The following is a 14,607-nucleotide window of genomic DNA, read 5'->3' on the forward strand; positions in this document are numbered from 1 at the left end:
TATATGTACATGTTCATATCTTATAAAGGCATCATCAAAAAATATGAAATGAATTAGGAGTCGATGTATATATTCCTACAATATATCTAAACTGAGTTCATTAATTCTGACAGGTTTAGAATACAAGATAATCAGAAGTTCATAAAAATAAAAGTGCAGCTCACATTTACACTGGTCTATGTAGACACACATATGATGAACCTGAATAATCAAGGTTCTCTATATAATAATGGACAAACTTTTTTTTCAAGCAATAAAACAAGTCTTTAAAAAAGAGAGGCTAAAAAAAAAGGTTTTTCTTGATAACCATATCCAAAACATGTCTTTCACTTATAGGGAAATAGTATAAAATAATACTGTTGCCTCAATTTCACCCAAGAGAGCAGTCTGACCAGATCCTGGGGAAAGCAAATTTCAAGGGGAATCTTCAAGAACGCACAGCAGGTTTTGCCACCATGCTAATTGTGGAAATAGGCTTCTTGCATAGTGCACATCTGATCATTCCTGGTGCTCTGCCCAGAGGGTCAGGGCAATGGAAAAGACTGTATGGTAGAAGCCTAATGTTTTAAAATTCCTAGTGCCTTTGGAGACTGACTTCTTCCTTTAAAAAGTACAAAGCAATCTTACTTGTATTCTTGGATACTTTTGTGGAGAGGAGCAGTTATTTGCCTTGCAATTTAGAAGTACCTAATCCATGCTTTGTAGCCTAACCATGCTGTGCATTCAGGGTCATTTTGCACATGCCTATACTGTATATGTCACATGGGACAGTCTTTGCCAATGCCTCTGTATGGGCCTTGCAAGAAGCAGAATGACAGAGACCTGTGACTTATTATAGGTCCCCTAATTTCAGATAAAAACTTGGTCAAAGCCCCAGAAATTCTTCATTATTATGGACCTCAAAGTTGGGTATCCAATTTTTTCTTTGGAATGTCCCCTGGTCTAAAAAGCAATAATATCATTATGCATTATATTAAAAGTTGTCCAACAACGTATTATGCAAGTATGCATGAATCATCTTTACCCCCAGAATTCAGTAGGAGAAATAGGAGAGAACACAATTAGATTTAGAACAGAAATTGACTCACATTTCCTACTATAACATAATATTAAACAACCTACCCTTCTCTTCCATGTATAAAATGCGTATGTTGCATCAGCAGACTGTCAATACATAGTAAAAGAGCAACCACCAGCGTACTGAAGCTACCTTCTAGAACAAACTGCAATATTTCACAATAGCAGATTGGAGGAAAGCAGATGGATTAGTATAAACTTTACAACAAAATGCCAAATCACGGCTATAAAAATATCAGTTCTCTGAGCTCATGATGCTTGCTATCAATTGGAATTTTTCCCCTCGCAGAAACAGTTTGAGTTACAGCATCATAAAGATCGTGGTGATTAGTCACTAAAGATGTAGATGAGAAGCATATGTGTGAAGCACTACGTCCCTTATGGCATGTGAAAAAGTTTATGTTAGATAAAGAATGGGAGACCAAAGACATTGAGATACACAGACCCACAGAAGACCTACTACAATATCAAAAGGGGGGGTGACCATAGAGCAGCACAGAGGGGTCGGGCAGAGGAGCTTAGTGAAAATGTTATTGTTTGGCACAGATTGGATGAACAAACAGAAGAGACACAAATGTAGCAACAGCAGTCACATCTAATTACAAACAGGCTGTATTAGTGGCAGGACACAGTGTTCCACTCTGTTCTTTGTCCTCTTGCTTTTCGCCTGGCTCAGTTAGCATCATGCGTTACATCCTTGAAGGCATGCGAGAAAAGTTTGAAAAGGAAAGAGTTGAGCTTGTGGTAATAATGTGTAATAAGTTAAGATATATTCTCACATGGGTGAAGTGCAACAAATTAAAACGGTGTTTGAGGAAGCACATACTTTATGTATCTTGGTAGTGACACTAACCCATATTTAACCATGGGAGTTACTCTCAAGTGAACTTGATAGTTTCAATTCCTATAAAATAAGAAAATACCTCCAATTGCCTTGTGGGATCTGGAACATTCCACAATATCCCATGTAATGCAATTCAGTACTGATGTTTGAGAAAATTCCCATTTTAAAACAGGACTCTGCCAGCAATAGGCCCAATTCAGGCACATTCTCTGGGAGCTGGTGCAATGAAGGGTCATTTTATTCCTGCCACCCCCTTCTTTTGCCTTGGGTGGCATAAGTGCTAGGGATGGAGCACTGGCTGTGCAGCTTCATCAAGCCCCCATCCCAGCAAGCCAGGAGTTAGGATTACAACCTAAAGCAATTAGTTAGCTACTTCTGCTAGTAGTTCACAATCTGTTAGAATATAAATCTATTGCTCTATAGTAAAGCCTGCTCATTAGGATGCCATAATTACTATGCACTTTACCAATTTAAAACAATTTATTTGGAGTGAAGAGTTTTCAACTTTAGAGCTTCAACAAATAGTGGCTTTCAATTTTACGTCAGGCTAAATTGCAAATATGTTTTGGTAAAATCAATCCGTTTCTGAAAACAAATACTAAGGGGATGTTGTGTGCATATTACAGGTGACTGACAGCAATATCATTTTAAATGAAGAGAAGCAAGGTTAGAAATTTCTGCTACTCCTAGCCACAGACATTGCATAATACCAGTTCCAGCAAAGTAGGACGTAGAAAGTGTGTGAGATTAAAATTTAAAGACTTAGTGCTCTCTCGTTGACTTTTTGAAGCAGAAAGCCTGATTTCTAACAAATGCATAAACACCAGGGACAAATTAATATATTGTCAAGAAATATATTAATGGGTTTAAAAAAGAAGGTTAACTTATTCGAGGGAACACTGAATTTTACAAGGAAAACAATGTCTGTCATGATTCTGACTGTTCATACATATTCTGTGCGTCTTCTTTTTAAAAGCACTTTTTGATTAGTCATACCTCTGTCTCTGTGCACTTTCTGGACAAAAACCAAACTTGCATTGGTTCTTTTTTACCCTTCATGGAAACGGGACCTCTGTGTTCCAGATGGAATTGTGGGTCTGAATTTTCAGGAGCCATTAGACACCTGCAAATAAAAAGAGATATAACTGAATCATTAACTGCAAAATACACTTTCATGAAGTGCTTTCAGACCAAGACTTGCAATACAGTAAAGATGTCAGAATACGTCTTAAAGAGACTATAACACCCAGAGTATCTGAAGGTGACTGTCTTTCCCCGTATGGAATAATTGCTCGCACTAACAATGCAACTGTAACCCCCTGATCTTTGTAGCTGCAGGGTTTTCGGATTTGGAAGAGTTGACCTTCTTATGATCTCTGATGACAGGGGAGAGCTCCATCACCACCACGGAGGTCCTCATTGTACCCAGTCAGATAGGAAGCCTCCAGCAGCATTTTTCCTGCTTGTGGTAGCCTTTGGGAAGGCCCACAGTGCCAGCAATTTTGTATCTCCCAGATCCAAAGTTTTATGGATCTATCAAAGGTCACAATTTATGTACCTCTCAACTGTGGTAGCCTGGAGTTGGTACAGCAAAAAACAAAAATCTCCCACCCTGTCAGATATACTCTCTCCACTCTGTCTGACTGTTCCCCAGTCAGGGGTAGAATTGCTCTGTGATGCAAGTATTGGCAGTGTGCCCCCCCCCAAAAAAAAACAGCTGCTATAAGGCGCTGTCTCTAAAATCAATGAAAAAGTGAGCCCATTGTTCTAAGAAAGCTGTTTTCTGGATATTGCAATAAGCCATCTGTACACTCAATTTCTCACCTGTAAGTATATTCAGAGATATTGATTCTTCCTTTCTCTCCAGTAGTTTCTGTTCTGCTTGTTAGATTAACAGTGTTTCCAAAAAGACAGTAACGGGGCATCCTTTGGCCAATGACACCTGTGACTACTTCTCCTGTGTGGATGCCTATTGTTATCTTTTAAAATGAACAAAAATATAGATGAACAGTAACAATAATAAAAAGATGTTACCAAGTTGTTTGAAGTGAAATGCATACAGCATTGCAATTTTGCATTTGCACAATAAACAATTACATAAGTAGTGGGTAGATGGCTTAGCATTTGTGGGAAGATAAATGTAGCCATTGCACAACTGCTTCTAAATTGTTTTACTGATAATTTTAATATTTCTGTAAACGACTTAGAAGCTTCACTACAACAAAGACTTTGTTAAAAAAATAAAACAAACGAAGCCACTACCTGAGTGCTTGTTAAGCAAAAGAGCTTCCAACAGACAGAGTTATCCTACAAGAGGATGGAACAATGTTGCTGTGTTATCTCAACCCACATTCTCCTAATGTCCCCTTCATCTGTCCCAAGCACCAGTCTTGAGGGAAGGAACAACCTAACAATCTCAGAATGATCCAGACCACCAATCTCAATGCACACTATCAAGGGGAAGGGGAAGCACTGATGAGAATGGTGGGAAGATATATGAAGTAATTCTCTCATGGAAGTATATTTAGTTTGGTGGTATTGCTCAACCATTCCCTATTGCATTCTGCATCAGTGCCTAATACTGGTCTTGTACGATCTTGCCCCATGGTTTCTAAGCTACACACACCTGAAAGTTGGCACTCAGATATGTTTGAAAAATCTAGGTATGAATTCTTCTTGTATAAAAACTCCCTGAGGACCAGTAGCATGTTGTCAATTACTAACCTGTACAGACTCTCCATCAACTTGAACCTGTCCGGCAATTTCCATCATATCCAATGCTAAGTGGCAGATAGAACGCGCATGGTGAATGCATGGCTCTGGCAAGCCACTTACTGTCATATACTTGTCTCCAACTGTCTCAACCTAATAAAATGTGAAGTTGGAAGTTATTCCATTTTCTTGGTTACATGGAAAAAGTGTTATTACAAACACTATTCATACCTTTGAAACAGAAAGGGCCCTTGCACTAGCAGATGGTACAATTTAAAGGTTGCACAACAAAGGAATCCAACACAACAGTTGCATTAAGAAAAGTTTGTTGTGCAATCTCTTGTGCAACTATCTTTGGTAATGTGCTTGTGTTTTCCCTAGTGTATCAATGTTCCAGCAGCACAAGTATACCGCCAAGTGACTTTAACTTAGCACTCCATTGGATGCAACCCATTGATCTGTGTCCTATCGCAGGATACTTTCTAAAAGCAACGTATGGTTTAAATATAGAAGAATCAGAGAAAAGTACATTATTTTTTAGATAGGTAGCAAGTGTAGAGGCCTAGAAAGCTTAATGAAGAAGGAAAGGAAGGGTGGCACCAAAAAGCAAACAAAAAATGAAACCCAAGCAAAATTTCAGATTGGAAAATATAATTTATTATAGCATATGATATACCCAACCAAATACATTTAGAAGACAATCTTCTTCAGAATCTTGCTCTATCTAACTCACTATCAGCTAAAACACTTGGAGAATGTTCTAGCTATTGCTGCATCAAACAAACAAAATGAATTGGGGGGAGGGGAGGGAGAGAGGCCCAAACAAAGTGTGAACAAGTAAACATGCAGGTTCCTGGAGCAAAAACTGTAGTGGCTGCATTCCTCTCTCAGTCCTCCTACTATCACACTATCCAGAAGTAAGCCATGGTTTGGCTTAGCATCTGAACATGGGCTTATGGTTTGTTTCGCAAAACATGAGTAGTAAACAAAGAACAAACCTTGGCTACAGCTGATTTCTTGTCTTAAGTGAGACAAATCATGACTTGGACATGACACTAAGAAATCACAGCTTAGCCTCAGGTATTTGGATTCAGAAAGAAGCATCAGTAAAGTGTTTTGGAGTCAGGAACTCACTTTCCCCAATTTCTGTAATCAATACTGATGCAGCTATTTTGTCTTCAGAATAAATTTATTTCAGTGCAATGTTTTCTCTTGCCAAGAATTAAACCATTATTGTGTCAATAGGAAATTCTAATACTCCATAGAACTGAGCTCAGATAATACACCTCTTTCATAATTTCATCATTACAGGGCTGTTTCTACATTAATTTTCATTTAATGCAGCATTATAGCAAACAAACAAAAAATCAGAAATGAAGCAGTGGTGCTTACCTTATAAACAAAGGGGTTCCTTCGTGAATCAGTCAGGATATCAAATCTTGTGTAAAGGTCATTTAAGAGATTGACAATTTTCATGGCTCCCTCTCCAGAGGCATGTTTACTACAGAAGGCATTAAACCCAACAATGCCACTAAAAAGTATGGTCACATTATCATAGCGCTTTGCTGGCACAGGGCGCTTGTGCCTCAGCTCATTGGCCACAGATGGAGGAAGGACAGAATACAGCAAGCTACATAATGTTGGACAGTAATAGTAGAGAAAGAAAAAGGAAGAGAGAAACATGAGTCATTTTTTGTGTGTAATAAGGTTCTCATGTGAGAGCTGATTTTATACATTTTAGGTTTCCAACAGTCACTTATTAAAAAAAATATTAATGTCAGGGCTGCCACTCAGTCCCAGCTCACATAGGACCACGCTAGCCAGCGTTCAGGTTAAAAGAGTCTTTATTGGATTACAGGTTCCATTTCCAAACTGCAATGTGCAGCCCTACTTCTTCTAGGTCAGACCGGCGAAGACCCGTCTGAGTCTCCGCCTCTAGCACACCAGCTTAATACCCTAGCCTTGCTCCACCTCCTGCGCCTTTCCCTCCGTTTCTGGGTCCTTCTGCCCCCCGGGGTCTCCTTTTTCCTACTCTCTTCTGACGCGGACCCCCCTGACCCTTCCGCCTCCTTGCGGCGGGCTTTGGGACCTGGTTCACTCTCTGGGCTGCTTACTGCGCCAGCTTCCGCTACATTTGAACTTGGCGCGCGCGCCCAACTCTCAACCTTCCTCTTGATCGTTTCGTCGCTCCCCGAGGTGGGCGTGACTACTCCTGACTCATGCCCTCCCTCCTTCTGAAAGCCTCCGGAACCCGATATCTGGTCCCCTTTCTCCCCGCTGTTCCCGTCTGGGTACGTGGGTCCCGATCTCCAACTGCTGCTCTCTGATTCCTCTCTGGACCCTTCTTCCTGGGATGTCCCCCTGCTTTCCCCCCTTGCTCTGACTGCTGGCGCTCCCTTCTGGGAATCCTCGGACTCACTGGATAAGCTCGGCGATCTCGGTTCGTCATCCCCACTCATCTTTCCTTCGTATTCCTCCCCCTCGCTCTCTGTCTCCTCCCTTCTCTGCGTCTCTGCTTCTGAACCCCTGACAATTAATGACAGAAGTAATACTCTTTAAGCACCAGACATTGGTGTGCATTAAAAGTGTTCCTAGAATACTGAAAGATAAAATGGGCAAAACTATATAGGTATGAGAAAGCACTGCTAAACACTTAAGGACGTGTGCTTAAATCACTGTAGTTGAAATTGATGGTACATAAAAATACGTAATGTTCCATGGAATGTGCCCTTAATCTTTTGCAAAGAAGTCACATACTCTAGATTTATCTGGAGAATGGTTGGGGACAGGCAATAGCTTTAAGAAAAATGAAAATGGCCCACAGGGGCAGAGTTAACCATGTTATATGTATTCATTTCCCTTGTCACCAATGCCTATGGTCAAACAAGCAACAGTGAGATGAATATACACACCCACAAGCACTTCCAGTCTGGATAAATTGATATTTCAGCAGAGATATCCATTATCAGCTAGAGGGTTATATGCTCACATTTTATTATTTACTGTCTCCCCGCACCCAAAAAAATTGCAAAGCACAATATTCACAAAAAGTGAAATGTTTCATTCTAAAGACTACACATAAAAGGTACTTAGACTGTATGATTCAGACTAGATGAGATGCCATTCACACAATTAGGAATTATATGAATGGCTTTTTAAAAGCAAATTGGAAGTGTGTGGGCCCTGATACAGATCAGAATCCTGACATGCAGCATTAACCTTTTACCCCTAATAATTGCTAATTGTGTGAATCTCGTTTAGCCCTTAAGTTATGTGCATGCAAATTAAACAAAGATCTCCCGAGCCACCTTTTTCCTAAGTTTTTATGGTGTCCAGAAATATTTTATTATTCTGAAAGCTCAACTGATTCAGGTTGTGATAGATAGATTATGTGTCAGTAAACAAACATTAGGATCCAAGACATAAAAGCTAATGAGACGTTGAGGGAAAACAGACAGAGGGAAGAAAACAGAGGGAAGAAAGATAATGAAGGGAGATAACAATCAAAGTGGATGCATTTCCTTCAAAGACTAGTACATGAAGTCTTCCAGAATGCTTTCATTTTGAGCCCATTGAAATACAGTTTACACAGCTATTCAGTGACTTAATATAGTATTCTGAATGAGTTAATAGGTATTAATTTTCATTTAGCTTGTTTGTGTCCTTATTTTCACATACCAGCTCCAATTTGTAATCATATTCAGATTGTCAGAAGGCATAAAACTATTAAAGAAAATCAGTGACTATGTCAAATGCTCATTACTGTAAACAGTGATTCCTGGCCCACCTATGACATTCAGAACAGCTTAGAATGTGGGTGGCCACCATTACAATAAGGACCCGCATGCACCTGCTGGAATCTTCTGGTGGCTCCTATCTCTACAATCAGTGTGACGTGTGAATCAGCCCCACATCACTGATACCAAGACTGAGAAGGCTATCCTGTCCAAGGTAGGAACTCCTTAGACCAAAATGTCAACATTTCCAAAACGAAACACCATAGTTTCATAATAGTGATTCATAAAATATTAACTATTCCACTAAGTTAAACTGATAATCATTAGCTCAATGGCTGCCTCATAATACAGAAGGTGGGAGGAATAATACAGGGACATGCATGATCTAAAACTTTTAACAGGTCAGAATCAGATCTTAGACAGAGGTTGACATGGACATCCATTCAAAAAGTTCATCTTGCATTGATAAGAATTATGTAAGAATTATAGCAATAATGCATGTGGCAAAGAGTCACTAACTAACAGGACAATTCAAAATAAGATGTGTTTGTGAAGCCTCAAAATACAGCTTAAGACGGAAAATAATTCCACTACTTTCTACTGTTTCTCATGTAAACTTGAGAGATAAACTCTTACGTGTCTGTCTTTTTCTTCTCATCTTCCAGTGCTCTTAATGTGTGCTGAAGCCTGTCTGTTAGTATCTCCAGCTCTTGAGTCAGCTTGTATTCCTCTCTGAACTGCTCTCCCAAAAGGACCAAATCACGGGTAGCATCATGCAGTGGAATGTCACTCAGGTATAGCCCTCTTCTAGTTAAGTCATCCAAATTCATCACACTGTAATACAAATAAACAATCAAAAGACCAGATGGGGAAATGGTGGGTTAAACCTGGCACTCAGATTTGCCTTGCACAGCCATTAAAAACACTGATCAAGTTAATTTGCAAATATATTTTGACACTACCCCAAAGTAAGAGAGAACCTCAACCTCATTATTTAATATGCACTGAATATGCCGCCTTTTCTACCCTGTCAACACAGGGAGGAGAGATAAAGCTGAGAATGGAGAAGTGCGATCAAACAATTAAAATCACTACAGAAACATACATGATGTGATAGTGCTGTGAGTTTGCCTGCTACTCAAAGACCTTCTTTCACATATCATAACAGAGGATTATAGGGAATAAGAAGACATAGAGCAGACACAGATCACTATATCTGAAACTAGCAAGTTCTGCCATCAATGGGCTTATGTTACTGTGCCAGAAGAATGTTGTCCTGGAAATGTTTAAGCCAAATGGCCAAAATAGAGGTGATTAAGGAGATCCATGTCTAGACCTCCCATCAGAGCAGTGGTGGTGAGAAAGAGGCTTTGACCATTTTCCCAATCTAAATCATTTCATGAAGCTCCTTGAGGGGAGGGGGAGCAGTGGGGTCAACAGCACCTTGAGAAACAAGCTTAGATTAGGCAGATGGTGCAGGGTGAAAAGGGTTAAATACCAAGTACAATTGCTCTGCCTGAATGGGCATCCCCAATGGCTTCATTAAAATAAAGTGTTGTTGTTGCTAATACACACACAACCATTTGCATTATGGATATTTTGGCCCAAAGAGTCTGCAATACAGGTAATTCATATCTGATGCTTATTTAACTTAAGTGATCACAGATCAGGTTGGGGGGGGAGGTTAAATAAATAAATGGAGAGCAGAGGAAGCCCACCCTACATTTATTTATTTCCCCCTGAACCACCTGCACAAAGCTGTGATTGTGGGCTTACTTGGCTTAGGGAAGGAAGTGTAAGGCAATGCCCCCTTCCCAAATCTGGGCAAGAACTTACTGGGCATTGGAAAGTAGGTGGGGGAGGGACTCTAGGTCCCTACCAAAGCTCTTCTGCTTCCTTCCCAAAGTCGAGTAAGCAGCTCTCCACCTTGCAGAGGACCTGGTTCTGGGAGTTCCTGGCTTTATGCATTTTTAGGGCCCTTGGACAGTTAAGTCTAGTGAAAGGCGACTATGGGGTTGCGGCGCTCATCTTGCTTTCAGGTCGAGGGAGCCAGTGTTTGTCCACAGACAGCTTTCAGGGTCATGTGGCCAGCATGACTAAACCACTTCTGGAGCAACGGAATACAGTGACAGAAACCAGAGTGCATGAAAACATTGTTTATTTTCCTGCCACATCAGTACCTATTTATCTACTTGCACTGGCGTGCTTTCAAACTGCTAGGATGGCAGGAGCTGGGACAGAGCAATGGGAGCTCACTCCATTGCGGGGATTTGAACTGCCGACCTTCCAATTGGCAAGCCCACAGCACCACCCACGTCCCTGTGCATTTTTAGATATACATGTGGACTCCTAGAACCAAACCCTCATGTAAGATGTGAGTTACTGTACAAGTTTTTGTAACAATGCACTGCAATATACACAAATTGTGTTTGCTTACCTTGGAGAACAAAGAAAGAGAATACTATCTGCTTCTGGTAGGTAGATCATTTGACCCTTAAGGCGTAAGCAGCTAATTTCTGTTCCAGTTAATTCATCTTCGCACTCTAACTTTTCCACATCCAACAGCCCTTCCTTGTAAAGAAAAAACCAAAACCCATAATTGCAGCTACAGGTGTCATAGTTATGTCTGTATGTTTTCATATCTTTCCACAAACTACTTTAATGCCATCCACAGTCTAATGTTGTTTTTACTTCTGTTTCACCCAAGCAGAAACATGTCAAAATGTGGTAAAGAAATTTGAGGTTCTATTGTTCATCCAAGTAAAACATTATTATCCATTGAAAAATGGCAGGTGAATAGTGTGGTTACCTTGCTCCTCAGCACAAAGACTGTGTTGATATGTGAGAGGATTCCATGGAAACTAATATCAATATGAGGCCGAACCAACGAAAACACTGACAAAAGATTGCAATACCCTGGCTGGAGCTGAAATATAAATGAGACAGACAAATTTCATTTCGAAGACCTGAAATTATTTATACTCTATATAATGTGTAGCATTTGAATTCTGTTTCCCAATGCTCTAGCTATGCTAATTTATCAGTACAATATTGAGGAGTATCCCCCCACGCACACATACACAAACACATATGTACAACACTAGATTTTACCATATTAGTAAACTGTCTGACTAAAGATGGTCAGTTCCAATCAAGGAATGATTTGTTGCACCATCTTGAGATGCATATTCCACATGACTAGTCATATGACTCAAATTATGGAAGGATTTGGGACCTATGTGGACTTTTGATCAATTCCAACAGATGTAAAATAAATTAAAAATAAAAATGTTAAAATATTGCTTAAAAGGCTGTTGAAATGAAGGACTGTGATACTTTATGAAGACAAAGATGGAATTAGTTAAAGACATTAGTGTGAAATGTCTTTTGGAGTTCTAGCAGTGCAAACAAAATTTGTCCATACGTAATAAATCCCACAACCAATATAAGTTAGTGAATAGCATTCACTAGTTCACCGGGTGTGGTGGTGGGAGCACAGAGGAAGAAAAATGTATACGGTTTTCAGGAAAAATAATAATTCTCACCTGTGGAAGGACTCTGTATATTGCATTGCCACACTGGGTGACAACTAGATATCTATCAAATATAATATGGAAAGGGAAAGCTTTGCAAAAAGTATAAGGACTGATGCGAGACTCTTGAGTGCCATTCTCTTCAAATCTGTCCAGGTCTTCATAAAAATCTTCTTCCTTAGACTCCTTCTCTTCAATTAAAAACTGAATGTGGTCACACTCTTCATTTCTCTGTTGAATAACCTGAACAACAACAAAAACCTGAATTACAACAACAATTATGGACAATTTTACTTTTAAAAACATTTTTTTAGGGTTATTCTTCTATAGCAAGGAACAAGAGCTATTCTTGATTTTCATAATTCCAGATTTTGACCCTGGATTTGAGGGTCCATTGACCACAACTCTGTTTCATTGTTTTTTCGAGCAGGATGTCTATATAGAAATATGTTCATTTTTATTTTATTTTTTTAATGCAAACATAGCAGAGAGAAAAAAAATATCACCAGCTGACATTAATACTAAAAAATGCTCCATCAATCCTGAATTAAACATACAGATTAATATAGACAATCAACGTGTACAAATAGGTATCCAAAGAAGATTGACACTTATAAGATTGACGCTTATGTTCAAATGAAGAAAGGGCAGTGAGAGCATCAGACCACTGAGCAGCAGAAGAAATAATAAATACATTCCAGGCCATCTGAAGTCCAAGGCTGGTTTGAAATGAAATGGAACCCTAGGCAGTGCCACAACTTTAAGAAGTCTTGACCACCATGCATGGCATACCTGTCAACTACCCCGATTAAATTGGGACAAGAAAGTTTTGGACATCGTGCTCTCAGCATGGCATCCTGAAACACATGAGACTGTGACCTCACAGCCCTAACTAAATTAAAATAAAATAAAAACAATACAAAGGTTTTTTAAAAACAATATGGCTGAAGTGCTTAGCCTGCAATGTTAACAAATATTGCTTATTGGTGGTAGATCTCTTTCTATTCAAAGTCCCTCCCTCCTGGGATAATGCTGAAAATATAACGAAAGAAAACACGCAAGCCAAATGATTTGTACATTATAAAAGCCCCTGCAGAATACTAGCAGCATCCCCCCCCCACTAAACTTATGAAACTGCCTAGTCTGTTTCAAAAAGTGCCACTATTAAACAGCAGCAGGTCGCCACAGTTTCAGAAAACCAATCTGCTGTTTCGTTCAAGTGCTCTGCAGTCTCCAATGACCTCTACCGAATGAGTATGTGTCAATAATAGCACAGTTGCAACTGTAATTCACAGTGCTGAATTGAAATGAATAAGAGCAATTGAGATAAAGGAGGAGAGGGAAGGACATGAAGGAGTCGGAACACTAAAAAATAAGTAAGTGCTTGAGCCAAAGCACAGATGAAATCAATAGAAACATTTCCGTTGTATTCTGGAAAAAATGAAAGCAGTTGAGTGTCTGTTAAAAAAGATGATGTGATTGGCAGAATACACGCTGCTGGGGGGGTGGCTCTTAAAACCTGCAAATTAAGTAAATAATGCCTCTTAAAAAGAATACTCTAGAGTTGAATGCAAAAATGTGTTTGAAAACTCACTGAAGAAAAAAATTGCATTTTCCCTCAGGAGTACAACGAGTTTCACATCGACTTCATTCTCTTGCACTTTCTATCAAGAATAATTATTGTTAACTTCATTTTAAAGACGTATGTGCCTGTGCTGCTTACATGTCTACTCAGAAGCAAGTTCCACTGAGTCCAATGAGGCTTGCTCCAGCAAATACAGAATTTCTGCCCCAAACCTCCTCATGTAGAACACCTGACACTATTATTTTTATTAGACTTGTTACTTGCTTGTTATTCAAAGATGTTCAAGTAACTAATAACATTTTCTTTTTTAAAAAACATAAAATCAAAACACCTAAGTTACACATACACACAAAACATCTGAAGTTCATAGAAGCAGAATTAGATAACTCCTTGCTTCTCAAATTTTATATGACTTCAAATAGGTCCGGGAATTTGCTAAACACCCGACTGTGGAATATTAAATAAATGAAAGAGCATCACCAGCAGCGACACAGCCAGGAATAAAGTTTGATTTTTGTTTCCCTCTGTGGACCTAGCTACCAAGTTACGTCAGCCAATCATGCGTACGTACTCTTTCACCATGGTAACAGCAATAAAAATGAAGACAAATCACTCTTTAAGTTTCAAAGAGATATCTAGCAGATTCTTTCTCCTGTGCTTTGCAATAAAATCTTCTGCAAAACTGATGTTCCCACTTGGCTGTGTGAAAAGTGGCATTTATAAGGGAGAGAGCTTTGAAAATGCCTTCAAACTGCTGTACAAAAGGCCTTCAGAACAATTTTTAGATTCTGGGGAAACATAGATAGTTTTATATTGTTTCGTGCTTATGTCCATTGTGTTGCATTAAAGTTAGCTTTTGAAAATGCTATGCAATAGTACAGTATGTCTTATGTTTTCACTTTTTTCGAGAAAAACACATTAAGTAAGATAGGTATGTGATTGTTTACCATCATGGAACTGGAGATTTGTGGGAGAGGCAAGGATATATGTGAAGCAGCATTTTTACGTGAATGCATTTCCTTTGTGTGTGTGTGTGTTGCAGTGGAGGGAATTCGCTTGCAAAGAAGGAGCCCTGTTTAGGTCAGACTTTTCTATGTATAAAAATTATAGCCCACCTTT

The 14,607-nt window shown here is 39.3% G+C and overlaps 1 protein-coding gene across 1 annotated transcript in view; it reads right to left on the bottom strand.

The window, feature by feature from the left end:
• Nucleotides 1–619: 619 nt before the first annotated feature.
• GUCY1B1 (guanylate cyclase 1 soluble subunit beta 1) overlaps nucleotides 620–14,607 on the bottom strand; it is a 44,623-nt gene continuing 30,635 nt past the window's right edge. Inside the window, exons 6-14 of the mRNA XM_081208395.1 lie at nucleotides 11,916–12,146; nucleotides 11,180–11,296; nucleotides 10,808–10,941; nucleotides 9,007–9,204; nucleotides 6,026–6,263; nucleotides 4,646–4,786; nucleotides 3,746–3,900; nucleotides 2,918–3,044; nucleotides 620–1,773 (exon numbers count right to left, since the gene is read on the bottom strand). Of these exons, the coding sequence (XP_081064521.1) occupies nucleotides 1,750–1,773; nucleotides 2,918–3,044; nucleotides 3,746–3,900; nucleotides 4,646–4,786; nucleotides 6,026–6,263; nucleotides 9,007–9,204; nucleotides 10,808–10,941; nucleotides 11,180–11,296; nucleotides 11,916–12,146 (1,365 nt within the window). The 3' untranslated portion in view covers nucleotides 620–1,749. The remainder of the gene's footprint in view (nucleotides 1,774–2,917; nucleotides 3,045–3,745; nucleotides 3,901–4,645; nucleotides 4,787–6,025; nucleotides 6,264–9,006; nucleotides 9,205–10,807; nucleotides 10,942–11,179; nucleotides 11,297–11,915; nucleotides 12,147–14,607) is intronic.

Source organism: Podarcis bocagei (assembly GCF_964188305.1).
Source record: "Podarcis bocagei genome assembly, chromosome: 9".
In the NCBI taxonomy this organism is placed as follows: Eukaryota; Metazoa; Chordata; class Lepidosauria; order Squamata; family Lacertidae; genus Podarcis; species Podarcis bocagei.